Source organism: Rissa tridactyla, chromosome 7 (assembly GCF_028500815.1).
Source record: "Rissa tridactyla isolate bRisTri1 chromosome 7, bRisTri1.patW.cur.20221130, whole genome shotgun sequence".
Classification (NCBI taxonomy): domain Eukaryota; kingdom Metazoa; phylum Chordata; class Aves; order Charadriiformes; family Laridae; genus Rissa; species Rissa tridactyla.
In genome coordinates this window covers 13,526,800-13,550,416 of record NC_071472.1, presented here as the reverse complement: position 1 = coordinate 13,550,416, position 23,617 = coordinate 13,526,800, and the positions used below count along the sequence as shown (strand labels likewise).

Below are 23,617 nucleotides of genomic sequence, written 5' to 3'. Positions count from 1 at the left end.
AAACACCATTTCTGAAAGTTCATCTCAATCTTCCCCCTCAAGCAACTTGCTGGTTTCTATTACAGATTTTTACCAAATCAAATCTGTTTCCAATATAGCTGAATTGAAAAAAAACAAACTAGTCAAACAAAAAAACCCCATGCACGACCCTTTTCATGACAATAAAGTGTTTAATGAACAAAAAGTAAAGGTATTCCAGAGGACAGCTGTTGGAAGAGGCCTCCAAAATATTACTACAGCCCAGCAGAGGACTGAGACCTGCATAGGGTATTTCATAAATTAACATTAAACATTCAACATTTCAAAATTAGGCCAATAATAGAAAAGTTTGAGAATGGGGGGGGGATAAAGAGGAGAAAAAGAAGGGTCAGCAATGAATAAAAAAAGCTCAGGATTACAACAACATGGAACTGTCATCTAATTTGCCTTTGATTTAGAAATACAGGTGGTTTGGGCCAACTTCATATTTCTTATCACTGAGAGATCACCAAGGACAAACACTTGCCCATGATGCAGAACCAGTTCATCTCCAACAATAAGATTAAGTGCCAGTTTCGAAAACAGTAGAACCCTTTCCTTCTAAATAATAAATCAATGCATCAATAATAGTACGGAAAAAACACACACGTCACAGTGGCACTTCTGAGAATAGCACATCCAAATACAAGCAGCCATCAAGAATACGAGCAGAGTCCCACAAGACAGTAATAGATCCCTTGAAAAAGAGACTTGCATTAGGGAAAAAAATGGATTTGCTGGGGGGTACAGTGTCTTCATTATATGTCGAAGGCATTCTTGTTTTCAACTCCTGTCTACCTCAGAAAAAGTGATTTCCCAGTGATCTTTTTTGCTTGAGAGAAATAAAGGACAAGCTTTGACAACGAGCCAGAGAACCAGACTGGGAGCCCTCCCAAACTAGGCGGTTCAGTGTTCTTGGAAAAAAGCCTTTCCTCCAACTGTCTTAGATGTAAGCCATCGCGCTCAGACAGTTAACAACAAAAAGAGAGAGCTCAGGTTTAAAGAGGTTGACTAAGTATTCCTTCCCTAGAGATCATTGTTTACTGTCCTCATTTTTCTGCCATGTGATCATCTCATTCAATTCTCTCGCTGCCCAGTCTCTTCCCGAAAGCATTTGGCAGTTGCGACCTGAGCTTTGGATGGAAAAAAATCACAGCAAACCTTTACACATCATGGAGCAAGAAAACACAAGCCCTGTGTTGTTTTTTTAGCTTTTGTTTGTTTGGGTTTTTTTTTTTTTATCTGTGCACAGGTCACCTTCAACCAAAATCAGTGCTTTAAATATGGAGACCCACATCCAGTTTTGTGATCAGAAGTCATAAAAACAGACTAGTGCCTATTAGCGGGGAGGAGCTTGAAGAGAAAGGGAAGAATACCCCATGGCATCAAAATGAGCAGGACAACCATGCAACACTTCATGCAGGTCACCAGTGAACATGGATGAGAACCAGATAACACTTTGAGAACAGAGACCAGGTAGGGTGGTACGACTGTGGACACACCTCAGTTACACAGAGAGACTGCTTACCCTCGGTTTTACTGGTAGTACCATCTTTAGGCAAATTAAAAAAAATAAGGAAAGGGTTAATAGGGAAAATTAGTAACATCAGTAGACGCCGGCACTATATATTAGCTGCAGAAATACGCAAAAAAAATTAATACAATTAAAGAAATGAAAAAAGTTTGACTGAGCAGCAAATCAAAGCTCAATGTACCTGAAGGACACACTTGCAGGTTTTCCCTCCTGCAATAACCAACCTTTGCCAAACTCCATTTTTGTTGTTTGCCTCGCCATTTCTCTCATAGGAATGCGCAAGTGACAGGTGTCCCTACTAGCTCAAAAGGAAGCAGGGTCCATAGGAGCAGCCATGTTTGCATCACTTACAGTGCATTTGCTGCTTTTCTCCTACAGCCTGTTTTAAGAGCAAGACTAACGCTGTATTCAGTCTCCAGCTTCAAGGACAAAGCCAACGTTAGTAGATACTTCCCCCCTTCTTCCGTTCTTCCTCATGACATAGGGAGTGTTCGAAAGCAGTTTTCACACTGAAGCCAGTGTGCAGCGCGACCGAAAAATGGTTGCATCTGTAAGCTCAAAAAGCACGCTATTATGCGATCAACTTCATATTCTGTGTTACTTTTTCTCTGCAATGTATCTAAGTCTTGAACCAAGTAGGAACAATTCAAATCAGAATAAGAATTCAACTTTTGAACCAAATACAACCGACACATTTAAGCCAAGGTAAAATATTTCAGATGTGAAAGAAACCTGTCTACAAAAGGAATCCATAGAAACCATCCCTATATAATTCACCAAGCCTATTTTATCAGACTAAAGACAAAATCCCTTACAGTAAGGAGAAGCAACTTTTCAATGGACTCAGTGAAGACAATCCACATAGCTTAAATCAAGATCACCGATTTCTGAACTTTCTTCCTCTTGTAAAGGTAAATCAATGAAAAGTCTGGAATTAGATTATCATGAAAACAGCAGAATGAGAAACTAGCTCAGATGATCAGCTCTGCTCATAATTAAGTGGAAGCTCTGCAAACATGGTGTCAGTCACCACCTTGCATTTCGTCCTCCGTGCCTCCTTCAACAGCAACTCCAGGAGAGAAAGATCAAATGCAAACTTTGTTGTAAGAAACCCTGGGGCACCTGAAAGTGATATATGATGCTTTAAGAGAAAAATGTGACGTGGCTATAATGCAAAGAGTCACCATAAGGAACAGATACTTGTATCCTGTGTACTGAAATAGAAAGACTGACTTCTCCTCTTTGCTTCTACACCTTTCTCTTTTGTAAAACAGAAAGTGATCAAACTCAACTAAGATGTACTATTCACAGCATAAAACAATTAATGGAAAACCAGTTTCAGGAAAGGAGGGAAGGAAGAGAAGGGAAAGAGACAGGGGGAAACGTCAAAAGGAATTGAGCAATATTTCCCTCAACAACGTCCCAGAACCAGAGTAAGATCTGCTTTTCCCCAGAAAGAAGAGCGAGACGCAGACCATTAAACAATTCAAAACCTAAGAAGTTGCTTCAAGTCAGTTCTGTTGCAAATTTTTTCCTTAACCCCAAAGGGCAAGAGATTCCACTGTGATCCTAGAGAGCTGGTAATGATCTCAGAGATATGTTCTTCTACTTAGAGTTTAATATTCAAATAAAATTATGAGGCACTTTCTGGTGTTAAAGAAAGCTAACTGCAAGAGTAGAAGAACATGTAGATTTACCTAGTGATGCGTATGAGCCCGGGGGCAAGGCTGCAGCAGAACTGAAGGGGATGGATGCTCCAGAAGACGTCACTTTTGACTTGGCACTAGCTGCTGCATTCACATCGACGTCACTGCGGGATCGCTGCAGAGATCCTGGTGTTGACACAGATTTTGTACTTACTGTAGATGCTGCAGATGGGAGTGGGAGATCCAGAATAAAGAAGATTAATTTTTTGAGCTGTGTGCTTCAAAGAGCTTGACAAGCAGTTTAATGTACTATTTTTAATGCTCCCTGCTGGCACTGAAATAACTCAGCTAAGAATGCTTTATCAGGGCAATGTGGGCTTCCCCACACTGCCTGCAAAGATATTTCAATGCTGACCTGATGCTACTTCTAAGAACTTTATCAGACACTAACCTAAATGCTGCCAGGCACCAAAAAGGCTGCCAGGCCAGTAGCAAAGACACTTCTAACAGAACCTAGACGGGAAAGTTCAATCACAGTACTCATCACCAGCCTGTGAGTTGTTGGGCAAAACAGACCAGCAGGGCCTTCAATCCAGGTTCTACTAACTTCCTTCCCAACAATTCATCTTCTCATGTCATGAGGACTGCTGCTCCCATCACTTGTTGATGCTTACCCTCTTAAGCATGGAGCTTGTCTAATCAGCTGCAAGCAAACATGCATTTGTGTGCACAATCAAGTAGGTTCCACACCAGTATCGCCTTGAATCAAAGGTCTCAGCAGGGTGTAGTGTATACACAAACCAGACAGAACCCGATCTTGGTCAGGTGTAGAAGGCAGCTTATTTCTACCAAGAAAGTTTCGTCTGTTATATTCTGTATTGAAATTTACTATTTAGATTATTGTATGCATTTACTTAGGACAGGAAAGCTGCACCTAAATATTCCATCTAATAGTAAAAACAGATTAGCAACGAGATGGAATTTAAGACTGTAGGACTTGCGTGCAGATGATGCCTCCAGCAAGTGCTGAAACCACAGAAAGTAACTGACAGAAAATTGTAAAGCTGAATGCACCATTAGACTATGTAGCTGTATGTCTTATCGTCAGCAGTAGTTTATTCCGGCTGCTACACAGCTAAATGTACCTTGGCTACAATTTTCAAGGCTTTTTAGCTTGCCCTTCAGGTGCAAGCAATAGCAGATTTACAAACTTTCAAAAGCATCATTATATCAGCAGTTGATGCACACAATGTGATGCACAACCCAAAACTAATTAAAAATTTTACACAGTAAGTTGCCATTTTAAGGAGCAGTAAACAGTGATCAAAGTTGTCCATTGCATATTACAGTGTCTGAAATTCTCATTCTAATTCATCACGCTTCCTTAGCAACACCTTTTTCAGCTTCTATTCTCACCTCTAGATGTAGTACTTCCAGTAGGGCTTCTTTTGGCAGACAATGGACGGCTAGAAGTTAATATAAATATTTATTAAATCAAAATTGGTATTTCATAGTTATCAGTAACAGTGCTACTCTGTTCCCTTGCACAATTGTGTTAATAGTAAGTTATTTATATACAGGAATAGACAAGAAAGATTATTGTTTAAGAATAAATACAGCACCACCATGAAATTCTTTACAAAAGTATTAAGAAAAAAATTTGCATGCACATTGTTTGAGCTAGAAGAGATTTTTAAGCACACTTTTTGTAGATTTAGAAAATAACACCAATAAATTATGGATATTTTTCATATAGGTCTAACCCTGAAATTGCAGACATTTGGATCCTAAGTTGACTATATCTCTAAGAGAAGCTGGAATACATACATTCAACAGAAGGGTTAATACATTGATTTTGCAGTTACAACTCAAATTTCGTTTAGTCTTTTTCTCTTCTATGGAAAGAGGCATACTTGCACCTCTAGGATTAACGTTAAACACAGACTTTCAATCCAACCACTGTTTTCAGCATACTCAGAAGGAGTGACTAACAGTATCTGCTGAGCACAAAAAGCTTCCTAGAAACTTATTTATGGAATCAAGATAATGATTTTGTTTTAAGCCAGTAATGGGATTTGCTGGCTTTTTATTTTAATACAATGGTAGCTAAAAAAAATAAATTTTGGAGTAGCCAGGTGTTGAGGCCAAATGATGACCAGATGAGACAAAACAACGTGATGGCTCCCTCCAGTTCAATGCAGCTATCCGCAGTTGTTTAAAACAGGGAGGTGGTGACATCAAAGGACTTACTTGAGACTCTCCTGGGAGCTGGAGGAGGAGCGATCCGACTGGGGCAAGGAAACGATGCTGTCAGAGTTCTTCAAATGTGACTGCAGGGCCTTCTGATAGGAGGACTCCAAGGTGTGGTACAAATGCTCTGCCTCTCTGCTGAAGTGACTGTGGAAACCCCAGTAACACCTGGAAGAAAGGCACAATACTGTGAACATTTCCTCGTCACGTTTTAGGGGGCAGTGGAGCACAGGTACAGTCAGAGCCCTTTTCACTACTGGTATCAGTGGGGTCATTAGCCCAGTCATTTCAACCATCTACTGCCCCTATGACACACTTACGACATAGCACTTTTTTTAACCCATTGTATTGCTCAAACAGCCACAGAGCAGACAAACCAAATGAAAATAAGACGAGAGGAACGCACCATTCGGTGCATTGTAAAAGCACAAGTAGTCAAAAAAAATACTATTCCAGAAGAAACCCTCATCCCTCTGTCTAATGTACATAAGAGATGGTAGACCCACTAGATTGATGCTAGTTTGGAACTGGATGCTCAGTAGCTACTTAAAAAACATGCCAAAAGCAGAACACACACACAAGCCTGACTCAGGAAAGCAGCAGCTGGTGGTGTTTTCTTCCTTAAATTTAACAAACAGCTCTTCTACAACACTGCAGAGACAAATCTTCTGTACTTAGTTGAGGCTATTGGCTGAGGTTTTTTTTAGGAACGAAATAACAAGGAAAAGGAAAAAGAGATGCCCCTATAGACTTCCAATCAGTGCCATGCTGAAAACAGAAGAGCATTTGAGGATGAGAGAAGAATTCGTCTCTGGTCCAAGTCTCCTGGCTGATGGCTAAACATTCATTCTCACCACAAAGGAGATGAAGACTCTAGGCACTTTTCAGGAGACAAGTAATGTCCAGTTTAAGAGTAAGATTGTGAGTTCAAATGAATCAAGAATTGGTTGTGCGACAACCACTCCTCAGAGAAGTCCCATGCATTCTCACATCACTAGAAGGAAACAAGCTTCTGCCTTACAATCAGACACATTGTTAATTAAGCAACGTGGGACGAGAGAATTAAGCTTGCTCTCTGAAGTCTCATGCCATTCTCCTTGCTGTCTATTCAACTTAACTAGACACCTGCTGCGAAGTCTCAGTGTCGGCTGTATTTTTCAGTGATGGACACATTCCCTTTTCAAAAGGGTTTAAACAGTCCTACTGTGAAACACCTCTGCTTATAATATAGCATTTAGGTTAATGAAATCTATTGTTCATTGATTTCATATTTTACAGCATCCCATTTCTGAAGAAAAATGTTCCTGTTGCGTTCTGTTCAGAAGAGCATGATCCTAGTGTATCAGCATACTGTAAGTACAAACACATTAACGGAAATGCAAGAGATCTTCAACAGAAGAAAATTAATTGCAGTTATTATAGTTTCCTATAGATACACACAAATATGTTATTTTGGTGTCATAAGATTTCCTTAGTTTAGGATACCATTTAAAAGTGTACTACCACAAGGACTTTTGTTTCAAGAGTAGCAAATAACCTGGTCTCGCATACAGGCCAAAAAGAGAAGAAAAAATATATTAGAAATAATAGTATTTTTGTACTAAACAGAAGAAATCTCAGTTAACTGCAAGCCACTCAAACATCAAAAAGAAAGACAAGGTTACTCGTTCTCAACTCTAGACTCTTGAACAACTCAGGTAAGCATTTTACCTACTCAGATAAAAAGACAATAAAATATTACAAGAACAAAGTGAAATAAGCACCGTTAGAAGATGCAATACATATATAACTCAGCCCTACTCAATCACCTCGTATGACGTCTGAAGTACACACTCCCACTGAAGCCAAGAGAAAGCTGGCATCAACTGTCAGGAGAATGGAACTTGTCTGGACTTCATTCTCCACCATCCAACACCATCGACTCACAGCACAACAGGGGCAAAGGAGGAGGGTAAGAAAAGGCACCAACAACAGCTTCCACTTACTTTCTTGCCTCTATCCTGGCTTCAGAGTCTGCATCATGAATTCCCTTCTTTATCGTTTCAGCTAACACTGATATGTGTCTGAAATAAGAAGGAAAACGTTATCCAGCAGTCTGGAAAGATAGGCCACACTTATAAACAAATGACTAATCTGATTTTGCTTTGGTCTCCAAGAACAAAGGGTTCACCACATCTTCCCGTTTCCATGTAAAATCCTTTGGAGCCTTTACTTATCTACTCTTACAAGTCAGTGTTATTTCACCCACATTGCTGACTAGGGAAAGGCAAACAGCAGTCTTCATAGGTCAGTCTTTAGTTAGCTACTGAAACTGCCTGGCTGCAAAAAACACTCCGTTAACCCTTAAATAGTCTTGCACAATCTAGGGCTAAGGAAATCACGTCCCAGTCTCTTTCCCACAATTACTTTCACTGTTCCTTAGTCTAAAGTGCTGTAGAAGCCTCAGAAGCTCCTGACAGACGTGTAGTTGCGTTCACATCATCTCACTTTAGGGTGCAAAAAGGAATGCTGAGTTCAGGGATTCACTTATCCAGGTTTTCCAGGGCTGGCATAGGACTCACCAAACTCTGACTGCCAGAACTACAGGAATGAATGGTGTGTGCGCACACACGTACATGCTTTTTTTAAGGCAATAATATCTCTACTAGACCTACCTGATATAATCTCACCTCTTGGATTATCCTTTCTCCAAGACTTAACCTCCTCAGACATAAGTAGGAGAGAAATAACCCACTTGTTTTCAGAGCTTACCTTTCTAGGGAGTGCGTTTGCCACTCCTGTAACAGCAAGTCTAAAAATTCAAAACAGCGCCTGAGAGAAGAAAGACAAGAAACGCTGAGTTCTCAAAGTTAACAGAGGCGCACTGACAACAGCCACCTTTTGTTATGAAACTTTTGGGGACATTAGAATTCAGTAAAAGCCCCAATTTCAGGTGTGCAGAGAGGATCGTTAGTACATCCAGTACAACTTCCAGATGACACTATCAACAGAGTATTACTCCTGCTGACTGGCTCAAAGTGTCACTATAACGGCTACTAGTGGGGAATAGGAACATGTCTGTAAAGAAGCCAAAATAATATGACGTTATTATAACACGTTATAAGCACAAAGATTAGCTTAAAGAACATTCTTCTTTGAGGAAAAGTGCATATTTTTTTTTTTTTAACTCTGCAGTGCAGCTGGCTTATACAAGACAGCTGACTTTGAACTGGACCCCATCTCATGGGGGAGAATGAGATGCATTCTTTACGAAGCGTGTCTATCAACCTTTTCATGAAAAAAAGAAAAAAATTTACACTAAATTCTCACCTTCTAACTGCAACAGACTTGGAGGTACAATTACTTGTTATGATGGGTATTAATCGAGGGATGTGCGTATGCTAGAAGAAAACAAACACAGAAACAAAAAGGAACCTTTACACCACAGTTCCATGGAATGAAAGCCATTCCTTCAGCCACCTGAACCCAGTATGTAGATACTTATTTTTGTTCAATTCTTAAAAATAGAACTGCTAAATAAAAGAACACTAACAGATATGGACAAATATTTTTATTAATAAAAACATTTTATATTTGATCTGTTAAAATATCTTTAACAGATATTTTATTTTCTTCCATAATGGCAGGCCCCAGTGAGTCAAAGAGCTGAAGTCACTGCAAGAAGATCTGAAGTGTCAGTGGTGACAACTTGAGAGATGTCAGGCTATCTATCTACAGCTTCCCCAGTGAATCACTAGGCAGAAGTCACCTCCGTGACCTAATGGTTTTAGGAAGTGTGCACTGTCCGCGAGGAGTTTTAAAGCGTAATTAAGAGGATGAGTCTGTCCTGCAAGGCAGGTTTAAAACCCATTCAAAGAAAAAGCTTTGCTCGGCTCTTAGAGGGGTGGAAATACATTACTCTGCAAAGAAATGTTTTTCCTACTATTTTGGCAGGGCTTAACTATCATCATCTACACAAGGCTGCATGACATCTGAGAAAGCCAAGCCCAACACAATCAGAAAAGTAGATTAGGCACTTAATCTCTTTTTCATTGCAGTAGCGTTCATATTTTTTCAGAAACACCATAGTATTTGGAAGTGATAAAATTTTTTTCTGTTTTGATATATACTTACTCGAATGATTAATCTAACTGCTACAACACCAGAAGTGGCCATGACTTTGGCACTATTTGGAATCAGATTAAAAATTGTTGGCATGATGGCTTCTGCCCCGTGGTCAAACTTGTTTCCCAGAACTGATGACAAATGTCTGAAAAACAGAATGAAGTCATGCTGGTAAGTGTGCTGAGGATTAAGCCGGTCAGACTTCTACAGAACATCTGACATAAGCACATCTGACACCTCACTCTTCCCAACTGTCACCTCCTCTCCAACTACGAGAGGCAGAGAAAACCATGTGTCAAAAAAATAGTTCATCTACTTTCATTTCAAACTGATGTTCTATGTTCATCTGAACTCTGAGAAACAGTAAGTTCAGCATAAAGTAAATAAAGTAACTAGCACAGCTAAAAAATTATCAAACAAATGGGACAATGCTGAAAGAACGTATTGTCCTGAACTTGTTAGTCTGCATCACAGTTTCTCTGAACCAGTCTATTTTGCCTTAACGTGCACAAATTTCAAAAAAGCTGTTAGAAACACTGCGGTGCCCTTTTTCTTGAAGCATTTCACAAAGGATAAACCATCAGAAATAAAAACTAGCATAATCCAGACCAGAACAAAGCATATGCATTTTCAGTTTTACTGTTCAATCTTTCCCTACTCGGTGCGTGAATGCATGGCTTGCTCATTCATTCAGCGCATCTCAAATCAGCATCGTTTAAAACTCAACACCACAGTTTGGCACGATTACAATTACTGGCCTACATGGACATGGTTTTAAACAGCTGTAGTAAAATCACGGTCTACCTATAACTATATAGTACTAGCAGACCAAGTTACATCCTAAATGTGTTTTAACCAGTGTCTGTTCCTTTTTTCTCCATCACATTGCAAGCATATGTAGAAAGTAAACTTACCCCAACGTGATACAAGCCTCCCGCACTACTTGAGACCGCAGGTCTTTAGCGGATAATTTAAATGCTCCATCCAAAAGTCTTAAGTGTTGGAAGAAGTTATCATATTCTGCAGCTCCAGCCAAAAGTAAGGAGCGTATCTTTTTCAACTGTTAGGACCAGAAAAGAAAGCAGTGACTGTTAACGAGCAATAAACACAAGAACAGTTATGTTCAGGGCTGATAACTTGGTTCCAGGGTCCTTGTACAACTGTTCCTCAACACGCATTGAGGAACTGCATTCTCAAAGTCCAAGCAATTCATTATCTCAGATCTTATGTTCAACTCATAGGTTAGCGTACCAAACACGATAATATAAACACTCCAGCTAACTTTTATAGGAATCCAGAAGTGTTGCACACAGCTACTCAAATTGCATTGTTAATAACCCAAACATCACTTTATAAGTCAAAGGATGTCTTGAAGGTTCTCTTCCATTTCCCCTCAGAAACCATCTATTTACAACAGCATCTAAAGCTTAGATCTTCTCACAACTAACTATTGTATTAAAAAGATGACTAGAATTAAAAGGGCATGGCTCAAACTCAGATCTGAGTAATACTGACTTATATCTAGAATATGTCTGTTGACTTCATTAGAATAATTATCTGGCTCTATTAGAAGTGGAACCCTGACCCCACCAAAATGGGAGACTTTCTATTAATATTACAGGGACCACCAATTCATCCTATAGTAATTCTTCTGGACATCTTCACAGGCCCTCGTGTATACTGAGGATTCTGTACAGTGCCTTGATTTAAGTTCACTGTTACTCAGTACAGCAAATAATAAAAAAAAAAAACCAAACAACCCTGAAGCTGAATCAACACAGTTTGCCACTCAGATCTGTAACGCAGCATTTGACAGACATGCCAAAGTTGCTCACCAGCAATGAAAGCCTACAGTGTAGACAAGATCATGCATCTATTTATATTGTGAATACACAGCTTACCTCAGTAAATAAAACTCAATCTTGGCATGCATATAACACATCTGATTTTCCACTTCTGCATTTCCCACAGTCGTATTTATTTATTCAAAACTTAAGTGTGTAAATTCTTTCTGAATTGTTTTACACCTCCTTTTGCAAAGCATAAATAAGTTCTCTAAAAGCAAAGTGACTTTCTGCTTCATCAGGAAGTTTTAAGATATTCTGAATACCACTTTAGACATTTTCATTTCCGCCTCTGCTAGCAAATTTCTAGCTTTACATCTGGATTCGCTGCATGACTTCCAGTTCAACCTGATACTGCCTCTCCACATTCTTGTACAGCAAATAGCTTTTTCCTTCACAGATGTGTTTTAAATTCCGTCTCGTAAGGAAACATTTCCCCCATAGCTTGGGGGAACGTAACAGATGTTCACCACAAGCTATGTTCCAGCCTTACTCTGAGGTCCTCCCAGTACCCTCGTCACAGGATTAAGCTCAATGCAGGAAAACCTTGTGTTAATAGATTTCATATCCAAGTTCACTACTTACCGCGGAAACTCTCTGTTCCCAGTCATGCTTATCATCTGATAGGATCTCTCTTATTTTGTTTATGGATTCCTCAAGATCCCGGCTGGAATAAATCTGCAAATTTAAATACAGAGTAGCATCATAATGCAAGATTTACTCCAAAAAAATCACTTCCCAACTTCCTTTTTACATCCTTTGCTCCTCAATGCTTAAATGTCATGTGCTAGCCTTAGATACAGCTGTCTTTGCATAACGCAAAGAATTTACACCCATTTCCTGCAATAAAAAAAAATCCTAGATGCCCACAAGATGATTAAAGGATGATCTTTTATTATTTTACCATACTTTCACAATTCTAAGCAGCATTCCTGCAGCTCCTAGTAGCTATATTAGTGAAGACCTGCACAAGATCATGAGTAGATACGTGTGCTGTTCAGCTGTCCCAAAAATAAAGCTCTGGTGAACGAGATGGGATACATGACACTATTCAGCTAAACCTATCGGCAAACATGCACTACCCAGTTGTGGCAGCGATCCCGGAGACGCAAGTCACCTTTATGGCTTTCAGTTCCCAGATGGTACAGAGGAAATGTAGAGAGGCTCCTGCTGACTTAAGTGTTTGTTCAACCAGACTGCACCGCACAGCATGCATGTCCAGTTCCAGCTCCGTGTCAGCTCCCGTGATACCTCTATCACAACCCTCCCACTCCCCTCCATTTGTGAGCATTCCACACAAACTACTGGCAGATACCACCGTTTAAAACTTGCCTCCCTCCAACTTTCAACTTGCCTTCCCCTTAAAGAAGATTTGTCAACATCACAATGAAGCACAGTTTGCCAGCGATTAGGATGAGAACCTACATCCATCTTCTGCTTTTTATTATGTGTGTTTTAACATGTAATTCTACTTACCTGAACCGTTGGGACATCTTCAAATGCCTTAATGAAGTCTTCTTCATCCACAGCACCTGCTCCCTCTTTGGCTGCTGGCACACAAATGAAAAAGCCTTTTCAATCTTCTTATCAACAAGAGAATCAATTAAGAAACCACCAGCTATCAAGGCACCTAATCAGGAGAAAGTTCACTATCCATGCAGCCTCAGAATGCTGCAGATGTACCAAAAGCAGAGACAGGGAAATTCAATGCCAGGCACAGACTAGACATTCACAGCATCCTTCAACTCCTAGGCACAGAGGGCACATTAGGGAAGTCATTACAGTAGTCACTCAAGAGTTAGGGAACACAGTCTGAAAGATGAAAGGGAATATTTGCTTTAATTATATGTGAGATTTTATTTTAAAGGATTTAATCCCGTCTATAATAGATGAAGGTGCAGATCTGACAGGTGCACAAACCGACAAATGTTAAGGAAGATAAATAGTCTATGGACTACTAATCAGATTAGAGACTGGCTGATAAAGGGAGCTTTCTCCATTTCTCTAGGTCACATGTAGAATAATAAGCACATGTAGGATTATTGCTTACACTCAGAATTACTGCTCAGTTTTCTTTCTGCACCTTCATGACCAGCAATGCCCAAAGGCCTTAGAAGAAATCCAGTCTGTCAGTTTTGGATTGTATGGGCTGAAGTTTAGCATGTAGCTGTAAGCAGCCTGCTTCAGTTCAACTACAGTTGCAGTTATAAAGGCAAAAATCTACATACTGCAATGTTGACGTGACTGACTCACAGAACCTCGCAGAACCACACAAGTTCAGCCTTTCACAAACGCAGAATGCGTTATAGGGATGTGGGGACTGCTTGGAGATTCATCCTACCAAAGCTCGGTCGTGGCATGCAGACAACATTCACATAATGATTTCACAAGGGAAAATTTGTTACTGGATTCTGGGGGCCAGCCTGGAAATCCTTGCAATAAGCTCAAACGTGCACATTATAAATACCTTACATAAAGACCAATTCATATATGCTATCGGCTTACTTGAAGACTTGGAGCCCAGAGCTGCAGACCCAATTCTGCGGGCAGTCCCCATCCCAACTCTGCGTGAGTTAGCAGGGGCCTTTGACGATGTAGAGGAGCTAGCTGAGGAAGGTCTGTTCCCATCCACGGAGTCTTCATCATCAAAAATTTTATCTGCCAAATAAAGCATACTGAGCTGTAAGTCTGATGAAGCAAAGGGACGCCCCAAGGAACATGCCCACACGATGGCAAACATGCTGCACGTTCAGCTCTGCTCTGCCAGCTCTCATCTCAGCAGTGTCTTCACGCTAGAAATCTGGTTATTCACAAACAACCACCAGGTCACTGAACCTAATACTTTACTATTGTGACTACTATGTTATAAAGTCTTTCAATGAATGCATTCATAAAGAATACACTTCAAGTCTACAGCAGAACAGTGCAAGCCACAGATACTACTTGGGGTGTCTACACTCTGTATCTCTGATGTTCACGCCTCCAAGAGCTATTTTGCCATGAGCTGTAGTGAAACAAGACCATGAGCAAATCCAAGATCCAAGTGTGGCAGGATCAGGCAGCACAGGCTGCTCGGTCACACGCTGCCAACTGCCTGCACCCACACCAAGAACAAACAGGGCAACCCAGGAAACATCACGTGGCAACACCCCTGCTGCTGATAAACCACAGGCCGTTAATCACAAAGCCATCCAGAGCTACAAAACCGCTTTTAACTTTTATAATTAAGTGACCAACAGAGATTCTTTACAACGAAATAGAAAAAGTTACCCAAATTCATAAAAACTATAAGATGTATTAAAACTTATTGAATCCTCTGTGTACATCCAAAGGGAACTACAGCCTCTACTTCCAAATGTGAAAATAAATTAACTTAAAATGAATTACAGTCACTTTGATTCTCAGTGAAGGTCACTTCAATTCCAAAGGAGTGCTTATATTGCGTTTTTACACAGATTAGCTAACCCACTTAAAAAAAAAACAGCCTTAGGTTGAAAGGTGACAAAGTGTTTGGACAGCTGGTATATATGGCACACATTATTTATTGAGGCTGGAATGTCACCTCAGTCCCCATCACAGCATCTCCACACTGACACATCTTCCAAGATTTGAGACCTGCTTCATGTCCATCCCTCTCCAGCAGTCCAATGTACGCACCCACTCTCCACCATTTCAGGAACATTTCCTTTGCAAAATTTCACTCAGCAAAAACTCAAGCAGGTGCTTTAATCCATCCTTATTCAGGAAAGCACCTGGGAATATCTAGTAACAAATACAGGCTCCTAGTTAGACACTAATGAGTGAAATTCAATACAGCTTGAGCTTTCCGAAAGTAAGAAAATAAATTGCTAACAGCATAGATGTATTCTAGGGGAGGCAAAAGAACAGGGAGAAACGCCTGTCTTGTTCTCAGCCCAAGAGCCTTAAGGAGTTTTCCCTGCCCAAAGTGGTATTGGCTCATTAGCAGCCAGACACAGGAGAACCATCATGTACCATCTAAAAAACCTAAAACCCACATTTCCAATATGTACCCATGCACACAATGCCATACTCCAGTCACAGCACAACAATGAAATGTCAGGTAGACACCAGCATCCAAGTTAAGAAAGGTGGCCAAGGGCATCTCTCCCCTTAGTTTTGATATTCAAGAAGTCTTGGAATACGGGAAAGGGTCAGAAAAAAAGTAGCATCTAAAGGAAAAGGGTAATATAGTAACAGTACTTGGACTGTTGTTCAGGCAAAAGTGAACAAGTGAACCTTAACATCAAGAAATTTAAGGTCCCACAGCTAAGGAGAACATAAGTCCCATTTAGGATGTGGGCTCTCTCTTTAACACAGTGCCTTAAGGCAGCCGTGGAGACCCTGCTGCCTCCCTATTGACACCGGTCATGTTCTGACATACGCAATTCAAAAATAATTTGAAAAGAGCTCAGGGAAGGACCATGAGAATGATTAAAGGATTGGAAAAACATGTTTTTAATTAAAGGAAAATTCACTGCAGGGGACTGTTTAGCCTGGCCAGATTCTTAACAAGTTGTTTGATTATATTCTGTATTAACAGAGCAACTCAAGATTTATTAACATAGTTTTCCAGTGTGATTTATTAATATTGTTTCTCACTTCATAGAAAAATATACAACAAGGCCACTGGCTGGAGGTTAAGAACAAATTAAATTCTGAATTGGCTTTTTTCCCCTCCCTTTTTTTCTTCCCTCGCTCCCCCCCCTCCATTTAATGCAATAGTCACAGCACTGACTCCCTGCGAGGTAAGGACATGTGTCACCCAGCGAATTCTATCCCAGGCAGTTATTAAAAATCAAGATTGAATTTTTTTTCCCTGAAAGATACAGTGTAGTTCAAACAGGAACTATTTCAAAAACATTATTTGGTGAGAGTTGCACAGAAGGTCATGGCAGATCAAAATAGACTTTAAAACATGTAATCTCTGAAGCCCCTAGGAAGAGGTTTAAGCAATGCAGGAAGAGCCACGCAGACCTTAAATACAAAAAACTTCTGAGCAAAGTTTGCCCCAATTGCATTTATTTCAAAAGCTCATGTAGATATTAAGCAAATAATTATCATAGATGTATTACCAGACAAGAGAAAGTCAGTCATACTCAGAAAATATACTTTACTACTTCAAAACCACTTTCATCTGGGAATAAAATTCCCCATCAGCTGCATTTCAGGTTATCTATATGTCTTAGTTAATTCACTTCCTCTTGTATCTGCATTTTTAAAGCCTCACCCCTCTGAAAGGGGAAGAGGGTGTGGTTTGCTATTTCATATAATAAGTAAAAAAAAAAATCAGGAAAACAGATATTAAAAGAATCACACTGCTACAGCATTTTAGCAATTACAGCAACTATCTTTTCAGTGTAAAACCGGCTTTTCTGAGCATTGGCTAAAAAACCAACACTCCAAAAAAACCAACCAGCCAGCCTGCCCACAGTTTCAGGGATGTTTGGATTACAGTCATATCTTTCTGTTCATTAAGTCTACAAACTAAGCATTACATATCTATCAAATCAGAATATCCCTTCTATAACCCATCAGCATTTTCTCATCTGAGCAGCGCAGAATAACAGCGCCACGTTCAGAACTGCGCACCAAGTCTCCCGGCAGCACGTGTGCAGGACAGAAAGAGAAACAAAGAACGGAAAGAAACCTGAACATGGGAGTTCAGAAAATAAGAGAAAAAACAGTCTACTATACATTACCATTAAAAAGCCTTCCCCCCCCTCCCCCATTTGTTGGCTGCTGAACACAATAATCATTTGAACTAGGATCTCGTATTTTTTGCAGCCCATCTGCAAATCACGAGGTGGTGAATTCAGCATGGGTGTAACTCTCGTGACTCCAGCAGAGATGCACCAAAGCGGAATCGGTGCCACGTTCTAACATTCAATAACAGTTGATGTTCTCCCATCCCAAGACACCCCCCCCCCCCGCCCCGCGCTCATTTATAAGGGCCATATAGCACCCTCCGTCAGAGACATGCCCTTATAAAAGAGGCCTTTGTCTGCTCACCACTCTGCTGTCTTAGAGAAACAGAGAACACAATTTGCTTTACATTTTTCAATTCCTTTACATTATTTAAGGAGGGGAAAAAAAAACAATGCTTACAAGTACATATCCTTCTGCAAATAAGCTTCCTCAACATTCCTTCATATTTTCCATAGCATGCCCAGATGTAACAGTGCTTCACCGAGCGCCGCGGCTTTCAGTCCAGAACATAATCAATCATTGCCCCTCGTATTCATTAAGCATGCTGTCTTCACACGTGGATTTAAACAGCGATGGCTTCAGTCCTCTCCCTGCGACTGTGGCTCTGCAGAATTCTCATCAACACCCATTTCAGCCCAGGAAACTTCACATCACTTCTAAGAAGGAAATTCCCTGCTAGCGAGGGGAGCCCAGGACAAATAATCCGGGATGAAGACGAGCTGACTCTGCCTGGCTGGGCTGGCTTGCACTAGGAACCAGCCTGACTTTATCCCCTGGGAAGCGCTAACAGGAGCATCTCAACAGCTGTCATCGTTTGTCCATGACGAATAAATTTAGTCATTATTCATTTTAAAACGTAACCCCTTCAGGCCTGGGCAAGGTGTAAAATGGGGAGAAGAGACTGCGCTAGTTGTTCAGGAACCACAGTGAATAAGGGCCAGCATTTCCCCTGCCTGAACGCCAGCCTGGGACCTTTTAAAGCAAAGTAATTGAGTCTCAAGTTTCCTTTCCAAGGAAAGGAGATGCCTTCTGGCTTAAAAAAAAGAAACTAACAACAACAAAAAAAACCAACAAAAAACCCACAAAAAACCACCATAAAAACCTCAAAAAAACCTAACAAAAAACCCACCCCACTTTAAGATGTCAGATTCAAATCTTTTAGTTATTTATCTGTAAGCTTTAGAGAAGAGAGCTACACTGTAGTGACTACAGAGCGTGAAAAGCAGCTTACCACCACGTCTGTTCCTAACAAAGATGCCCCACTATGGTCTTCAGGCCTGACTCTGCAAGGTACCAAACCTGCTCTGGCCCTGCTGTGCCCATTCATCATGTCCCACGTCCAAGCATCAGTGCCACTGAAGTGGGCAAGCAACTTGCAAGAATTTCCTTTTACAGGACATCCCCTTCCCCCCACTTCAACCTTACATCTAAATTTAAGCGGTTAAATCTCTAGTCTGACATCTACATAGACCAAAGCACCACAACCAGAAGGTGGAGTCTATAGATGCTCTGCCTGCTCTGGAAGTACTCCTTTTTGCCAGACACAACCCAACGTACATTGGCCAGTGTTTTTCAGACAGAGACTCCTTGGATACCTCAGACGGTGCCCTATCCCAAGGCCAGCATCTGGCCCCACCATCTCCAACTGTATCCCCCATAGGACACGAGGCACAGCTCACTCCTCTATGGGTGCACCACTAACCTCAGTTGAAGCTGTCACTTTTGGAGGTTGAACACCTCTTCCCATGAGCACAGACCAACCTAGTAAGGCCTAGCTACAAGCCTGCTCAGCCCCAATATTTACATGTATTATACAGGTTTCTCCAGGAAAACGAGTTTATGAAGACACTGAAGATAGAGGGACACATACATGCTCCTCAGCAGGACTCAATGTTAAAAAACAAAGGAGTCACGGTCCACGAGCAGCAGTATACAGGCACAGCACATCATTACGGTTTCTCGCTTGGCCATCTCCCACAGTTTCCCAGCTGCTCCCTCCTCCTGGCCCCAGCCGTGGCCCCTCCTTCCCCATGCTTCACACCAGGAACAGTATTTTGAGCCTTTAAAACACTGCCTACTTGGGCTCAGTGATCCTGGTAAGACCCTGCCGGTGCCACCCCCTGTCCCATTGGGTCCAGTTCTCCCAAGCTTTAACCAGCTCCAGTCCCAGGCCATCCCGCTGCCACCTTTCAGCACAATTCAATGAACCACCTCATCATCCTTCTCAAAGGGCCTTCAAGTGAATTCCCCAAAACCCAGCCTCAGTGGGGATCCCTCCAAGGGCTCACCAGGACTAAGGCAGCCACAGCAATGATGATGTCTGCAAGGACATGTGTATCATCATCACCTCGGCTTCTTTCTCTTCTCACATACATTCCCCCATTAAAACTAGAACATATATAATTCTGGGTGGGAGCTTGTCTTCTGAATAAGATTTTCTACGTGTAAATCTAGACAATATATTTATGCCCACAATAAATACAATTAGCAATACAGCTGCCGTCAGCCACAGGCAAGGTGGTACTTAGAGACCCAAGCCAAGAACGTCACGCCAGGTAAGTGGACAAATGCTTTTTAATAATCCTTCCAACACCCACGAGCTTTTCCTTAATCCATAATGTTTCAGTTTTCCTTCCTTAGCCAGGAAAGGTGACATTCATCATCTTGGCTCCTGCCTCATTCTGTCTAATTATGAGCTAATGAAGCTGCCCGTGACCTAACAGGTCTTCAACTGCTATCACAAAGGGAAAGAAGATTCCTGAAAGAAGTAACACTTGGAATTGTTTTCTGCTCCCAATGCATCACATTTACACAGGCGGTTGTTTTGATACACACCCTGCTCAATCCCAAGCACACAGCTACGGCAATTTCAGAGTACTGATGTCTGACATCCCTCTGCAAGCAGAAAAAACATTGGGCAGTAGTAGAAATAATGAACAAAGTGAGGAATCCTACATTTATTAAACCAATTCCATAAAGTTAACTGAGGAAATTGATGTACACCCTGACCTGATCACATCCAACACCAGACTGAGCAGACACAATCCGCTTATGGAAAGTAAATTCCAACTTCTACCTGAGAAAATAAGCAATAGCCCTGGCAACGTTCCCAACCTGCTCTCAAGGACTGGCCTGGTAAGTCAGACAAAATCTTCCTGCAGAAGACTAAACTGAAATCATGCAAGTCATGACTGATCAAGTTACTTTTCCAAGGGTTATTATAAATTTTAATCCTGGAATCAGATGGCTCCAATTTAAGTTGTACCCATGATGGCTGTGGGGAAGCTTTAGAACAAGAGCCTTGAAGACTTGAAAACAAGAGACAAATAAAAAGGATTCAGTATTTATGAGCCTGTTTGCTTCAAAACATGACTTTTAAAACCATAAGGTTGACAATATTAATATCACATTAACAAGCCATAGCATACACTCTCTAATAGTGTATGAGCATTAACACAAGTAAGAACACAGCAGACAAAGTACTTTTCATAAACTTCTGTTCATGAAACTAACACACCTGGAAATAGGAATTTTTAAGAGTCATTGAAACTCTTTTGGATGGTTTTCGGCAGTATGAAAGTTTCCATTAGCTCTAACTAGATTTAGAAAAGAGGCAGTACAGAGGTTTCACGTTGCTACAAGCTTTGTAAAATTAAGTAGCAATAGGAGACAACAAAATAGCTAGGATACTGAGCTCAAACAGCCAAAAGAATTAACAAACACACTGAAAGCTGAGATAAATCCATAAAAATAGCCAGGATTTATTAATTTTGTTAATTGCTTTAGTACAGTTCATACAAACACCTAAACAAGAATCACAAACCCATGCACTAGGCACTGCATAGACACAGCCTTCACCCCATACTGATTTAAAAAAAATAAATAACAAGAGACAGACACACACAGAAGGCAAAAAAAAAAGTGAGAAGAAAAACATAAGGGTCTGTTTTCATCAAAGTTATCCTTGGAAATAGAATATTCCCACAGATCTCTTTCCAGCCAGCCACACAGCTTTCCCCCAGACCTCAGGAGCATCAGGAAACCCACAACACACACCCTGGAAAAAACACACCCACCACAAAAGGCCACATGTTTACATATAGTTTCAATTTAAAGAGCAAAACCAGCCTTTCCCTACCCCGCAGTTATCCCTCCTGTCACCCTGAGGCTCATTATTAGGCCTTTCAGGGCACCCGCCTGCCGTTCCCAGCCCGGCTGTCCGTACAGGGATAGAATTATCTCCCAATGCAGCCTTCCGCAAACACACCAGCTATTTCTGAGCCTATTAAACACTCCACAACAGGGTGTTATTTCTGTCTTTCACTGCCGCAGCTTTCCCTGCTGACTGCACTTGGGGTGGCTGTCCCTTGTTTTGTTCTGGACCCTTGAAAATACCCTTTACGTTGTGCCAGGTGGGGAGAGGCCAGCAGCAGCCCAAGCACAGGCATTCCTCCCTCCTCACCACGCTCTTGCTACCATAATCTTCATAGATAAAAAATGCAAAGTGGGTCATATACCCTAAGCTCTAGAGATACCAATCAATAAGAAAGGCTATTTATACAGGACGGACCAGGGGGATCTTTTAGAGTCAGAAAATATCTTTTTCCAGAACTACAGGAATTAGTGGCCTTATTGCAGGACTGGTATAGCTGCAGGAAAGCATTCCTTCGTTCCTGAATGGCAGGCAAAGCTATCCTCTCCGCTGCAGTGCCGACGTTAAGATTTCCCCTCAGTCCTAGTGAAGTTTAATTATTTAGGCAACTAATTATATAGAAGAAAGCAAATTCTTCTGCCTTCGTTCACAAGACAGCAAAATTCAATTCTGCAGAAGCGCAGGAGCTCCCTGGGGCACCATCTCCACGCGCACACGTGTCAGGGATGCTGAAGACCAAGCAACAAACCTTTCCCCTCCAGATTTTAGCCAGCTCTCGGCACTTGCTGGAAAACTTACAGCAACAGCCTGGACTCCCTGTGCTTGCAGCCTCTGCTCGCTCAGAAATTCAGGCAGCAAAAATGGGCAGTGGCATCATTCCGCTACTGGTCACCCAGGCTGCACGCACCACCCCAGGCAGCAGTTTGCTTCGCCTGGGTCTGTGGTCACCCTTGCACAGTACTTGTTCTAAAAATGATAGAAACATGATTAAAAGGCAGAGCCATTCAACAGCAGTGAGAAGTACTTGTTACGATTTTAACATCTGACTAAACTGAAATAGAGTTGCTGAGGGTGTGAAAGCCTTAGGACATTGCCAGAATCGGGATTAAGCTCCATTCCTAAACATATGCTTTTTTCCAATTTTTTTCTCTCACAAGGATTAGAGTACTGTCCCAAATATTTGCTTATTTATTATCTTCAAAACTGATTTATGCATATTCAAAAGTGACATTTGCAAGTGGCTTGGAGAAAACAGATATCGCATCACAAGGTATTAGAAAAAAGTGTTTTAATTTAGTTGTTCTTGACAGGTTGCTTAAAGCTTAGCCACACTTGAAATTGAGTTCTCTGTGTTTCACGGGGTTGGTACCCAGCAATGCTACAGGAAAACAGCTACCGAAGACGGTGCTAAACCGAGCTCCCAGGGAGACATCTGCTGGCGACAGCTCGGGTTTTATTTGCCAAAACCCGTATGACAAAGCAGATATCTGGGGAAGAAATAAGTAAAGTTCTGCCTTACCTGGACCGTCTGTACCCTATAAAGTGAATTAAGGAATTCACCAGGAATCTGAAGCCTTTAGATAGACAGATGCTTTTCACCTGTGAAGGACAAGGGCACCCGGTGCCTCCAGCCCCACAGCCCAGGTTCAGGTTTCCAGCCATTAGCACCATCTGTTGCCATGACATCATTAGAAAAAACCTCTTCTCCAGCCTGTGCTTCCCAACCAGCATTCCCTGCACAGACCCCTCTGCCTACTCTGGTAATTAGCACAAGGGCAGCTCACCTGGATGCTGACTGCCCTAACAGGCATCACTGTCAACAAAAGGAAACCGCATTTTATATTGCTATCACTTATTGCTGGCTGAAGGGCTGCTCATTTTCTATACAAGCAGCAAGGCATACAGCGTTGACAATTAGCATGCACAGCTATATCAGGAAGGAAAGAGCATCCTGGCATTTTCAGGACAAAGCAGTGTTACGAAAAGGCCAAAAGCATCTTACTGCCTCAAGTCACCCAGAGCACATCTGGCAGGTAGAAATGCTGCATGAGATCCCACTTCCAGCCACCACAGAACACCCTCCCCGGTGCAAAGCCTGCTCCTGCACACAAGTCCTGCGGCAGGAAGCTTTCTAGAAACACCTACAAGGAGAGAAAAATGCCAAACTGCAGCTTTGTTTACTTTCAGGATAGATCTGAGAGGACAGCTGGGACAGTGAAGTTAAGCCAGTAAGATGTGTTGGAGGGACCTGGGGAAGCTGTAGCACCGGCCCCACCCAAGATCTTCATTTAGGTGTATTTACAATCAGTAACAGGGGCAACATGCTGCCCAGCACTTCGCA

The 23,617-nt window shown here is 41.5% G+C and overlaps 1 protein-coding gene across 11 annotated transcripts in view; it reads right to left on the bottom strand.

Annotated features, from left to right (window-relative positions):
- The window catches only part of CLASP1 (cytoplasmic linker associated protein 1), a 184,794-nt gene that overhangs the window by 82,152 nt on the left and 79,025 nt on the right, over nucleotides 1-23,617 (bottom strand). For 9 of the 11 annotated variants that reach the window (XM_054209897.1, XM_054209909.1, XM_054209899.1 and 6 more), the window contains 11 exons: nucleotides 13,902-14,054; nucleotides 12,873-12,946; nucleotides 11,982-12,074; nucleotides 10,467-10,612; nucleotides 9,562-9,697; nucleotides 8,758-8,828; nucleotides 8,200-8,259; nucleotides 7,434-7,511; nucleotides 5,449-5,616; nucleotides 4,615-4,664; nucleotides 3,250-3,420 (listed from right to left, as the gene is read on the bottom strand). In XM_054209897.1, coding sequence (XP_054065872.1) covers nucleotides 3,250-3,420; nucleotides 4,615-4,664; nucleotides 5,449-5,616; nucleotides 7,434-7,511; nucleotides 8,200-8,259; nucleotides 8,758-8,828; nucleotides 9,562-9,697; nucleotides 10,467-10,612; nucleotides 11,982-12,074; nucleotides 12,873-12,946; nucleotides 13,902-14,054 — 1,200 coding nt within the window. The remainder of the gene's footprint in view (nucleotides 1-3,249; nucleotides 3,421-4,614; nucleotides 4,665-5,448; nucleotides 5,617-7,433; nucleotides 7,512-8,199; nucleotides 8,260-8,757; nucleotides 8,829-9,561; nucleotides 9,698-10,466; nucleotides 10,613-11,981; nucleotides 12,075-12,872; nucleotides 12,947-13,901; nucleotides 14,055-23,617) is intronic. The other 2 variants (XM_054209898.1, XM_054209906.1) reach the window with 2 other exon arrangements.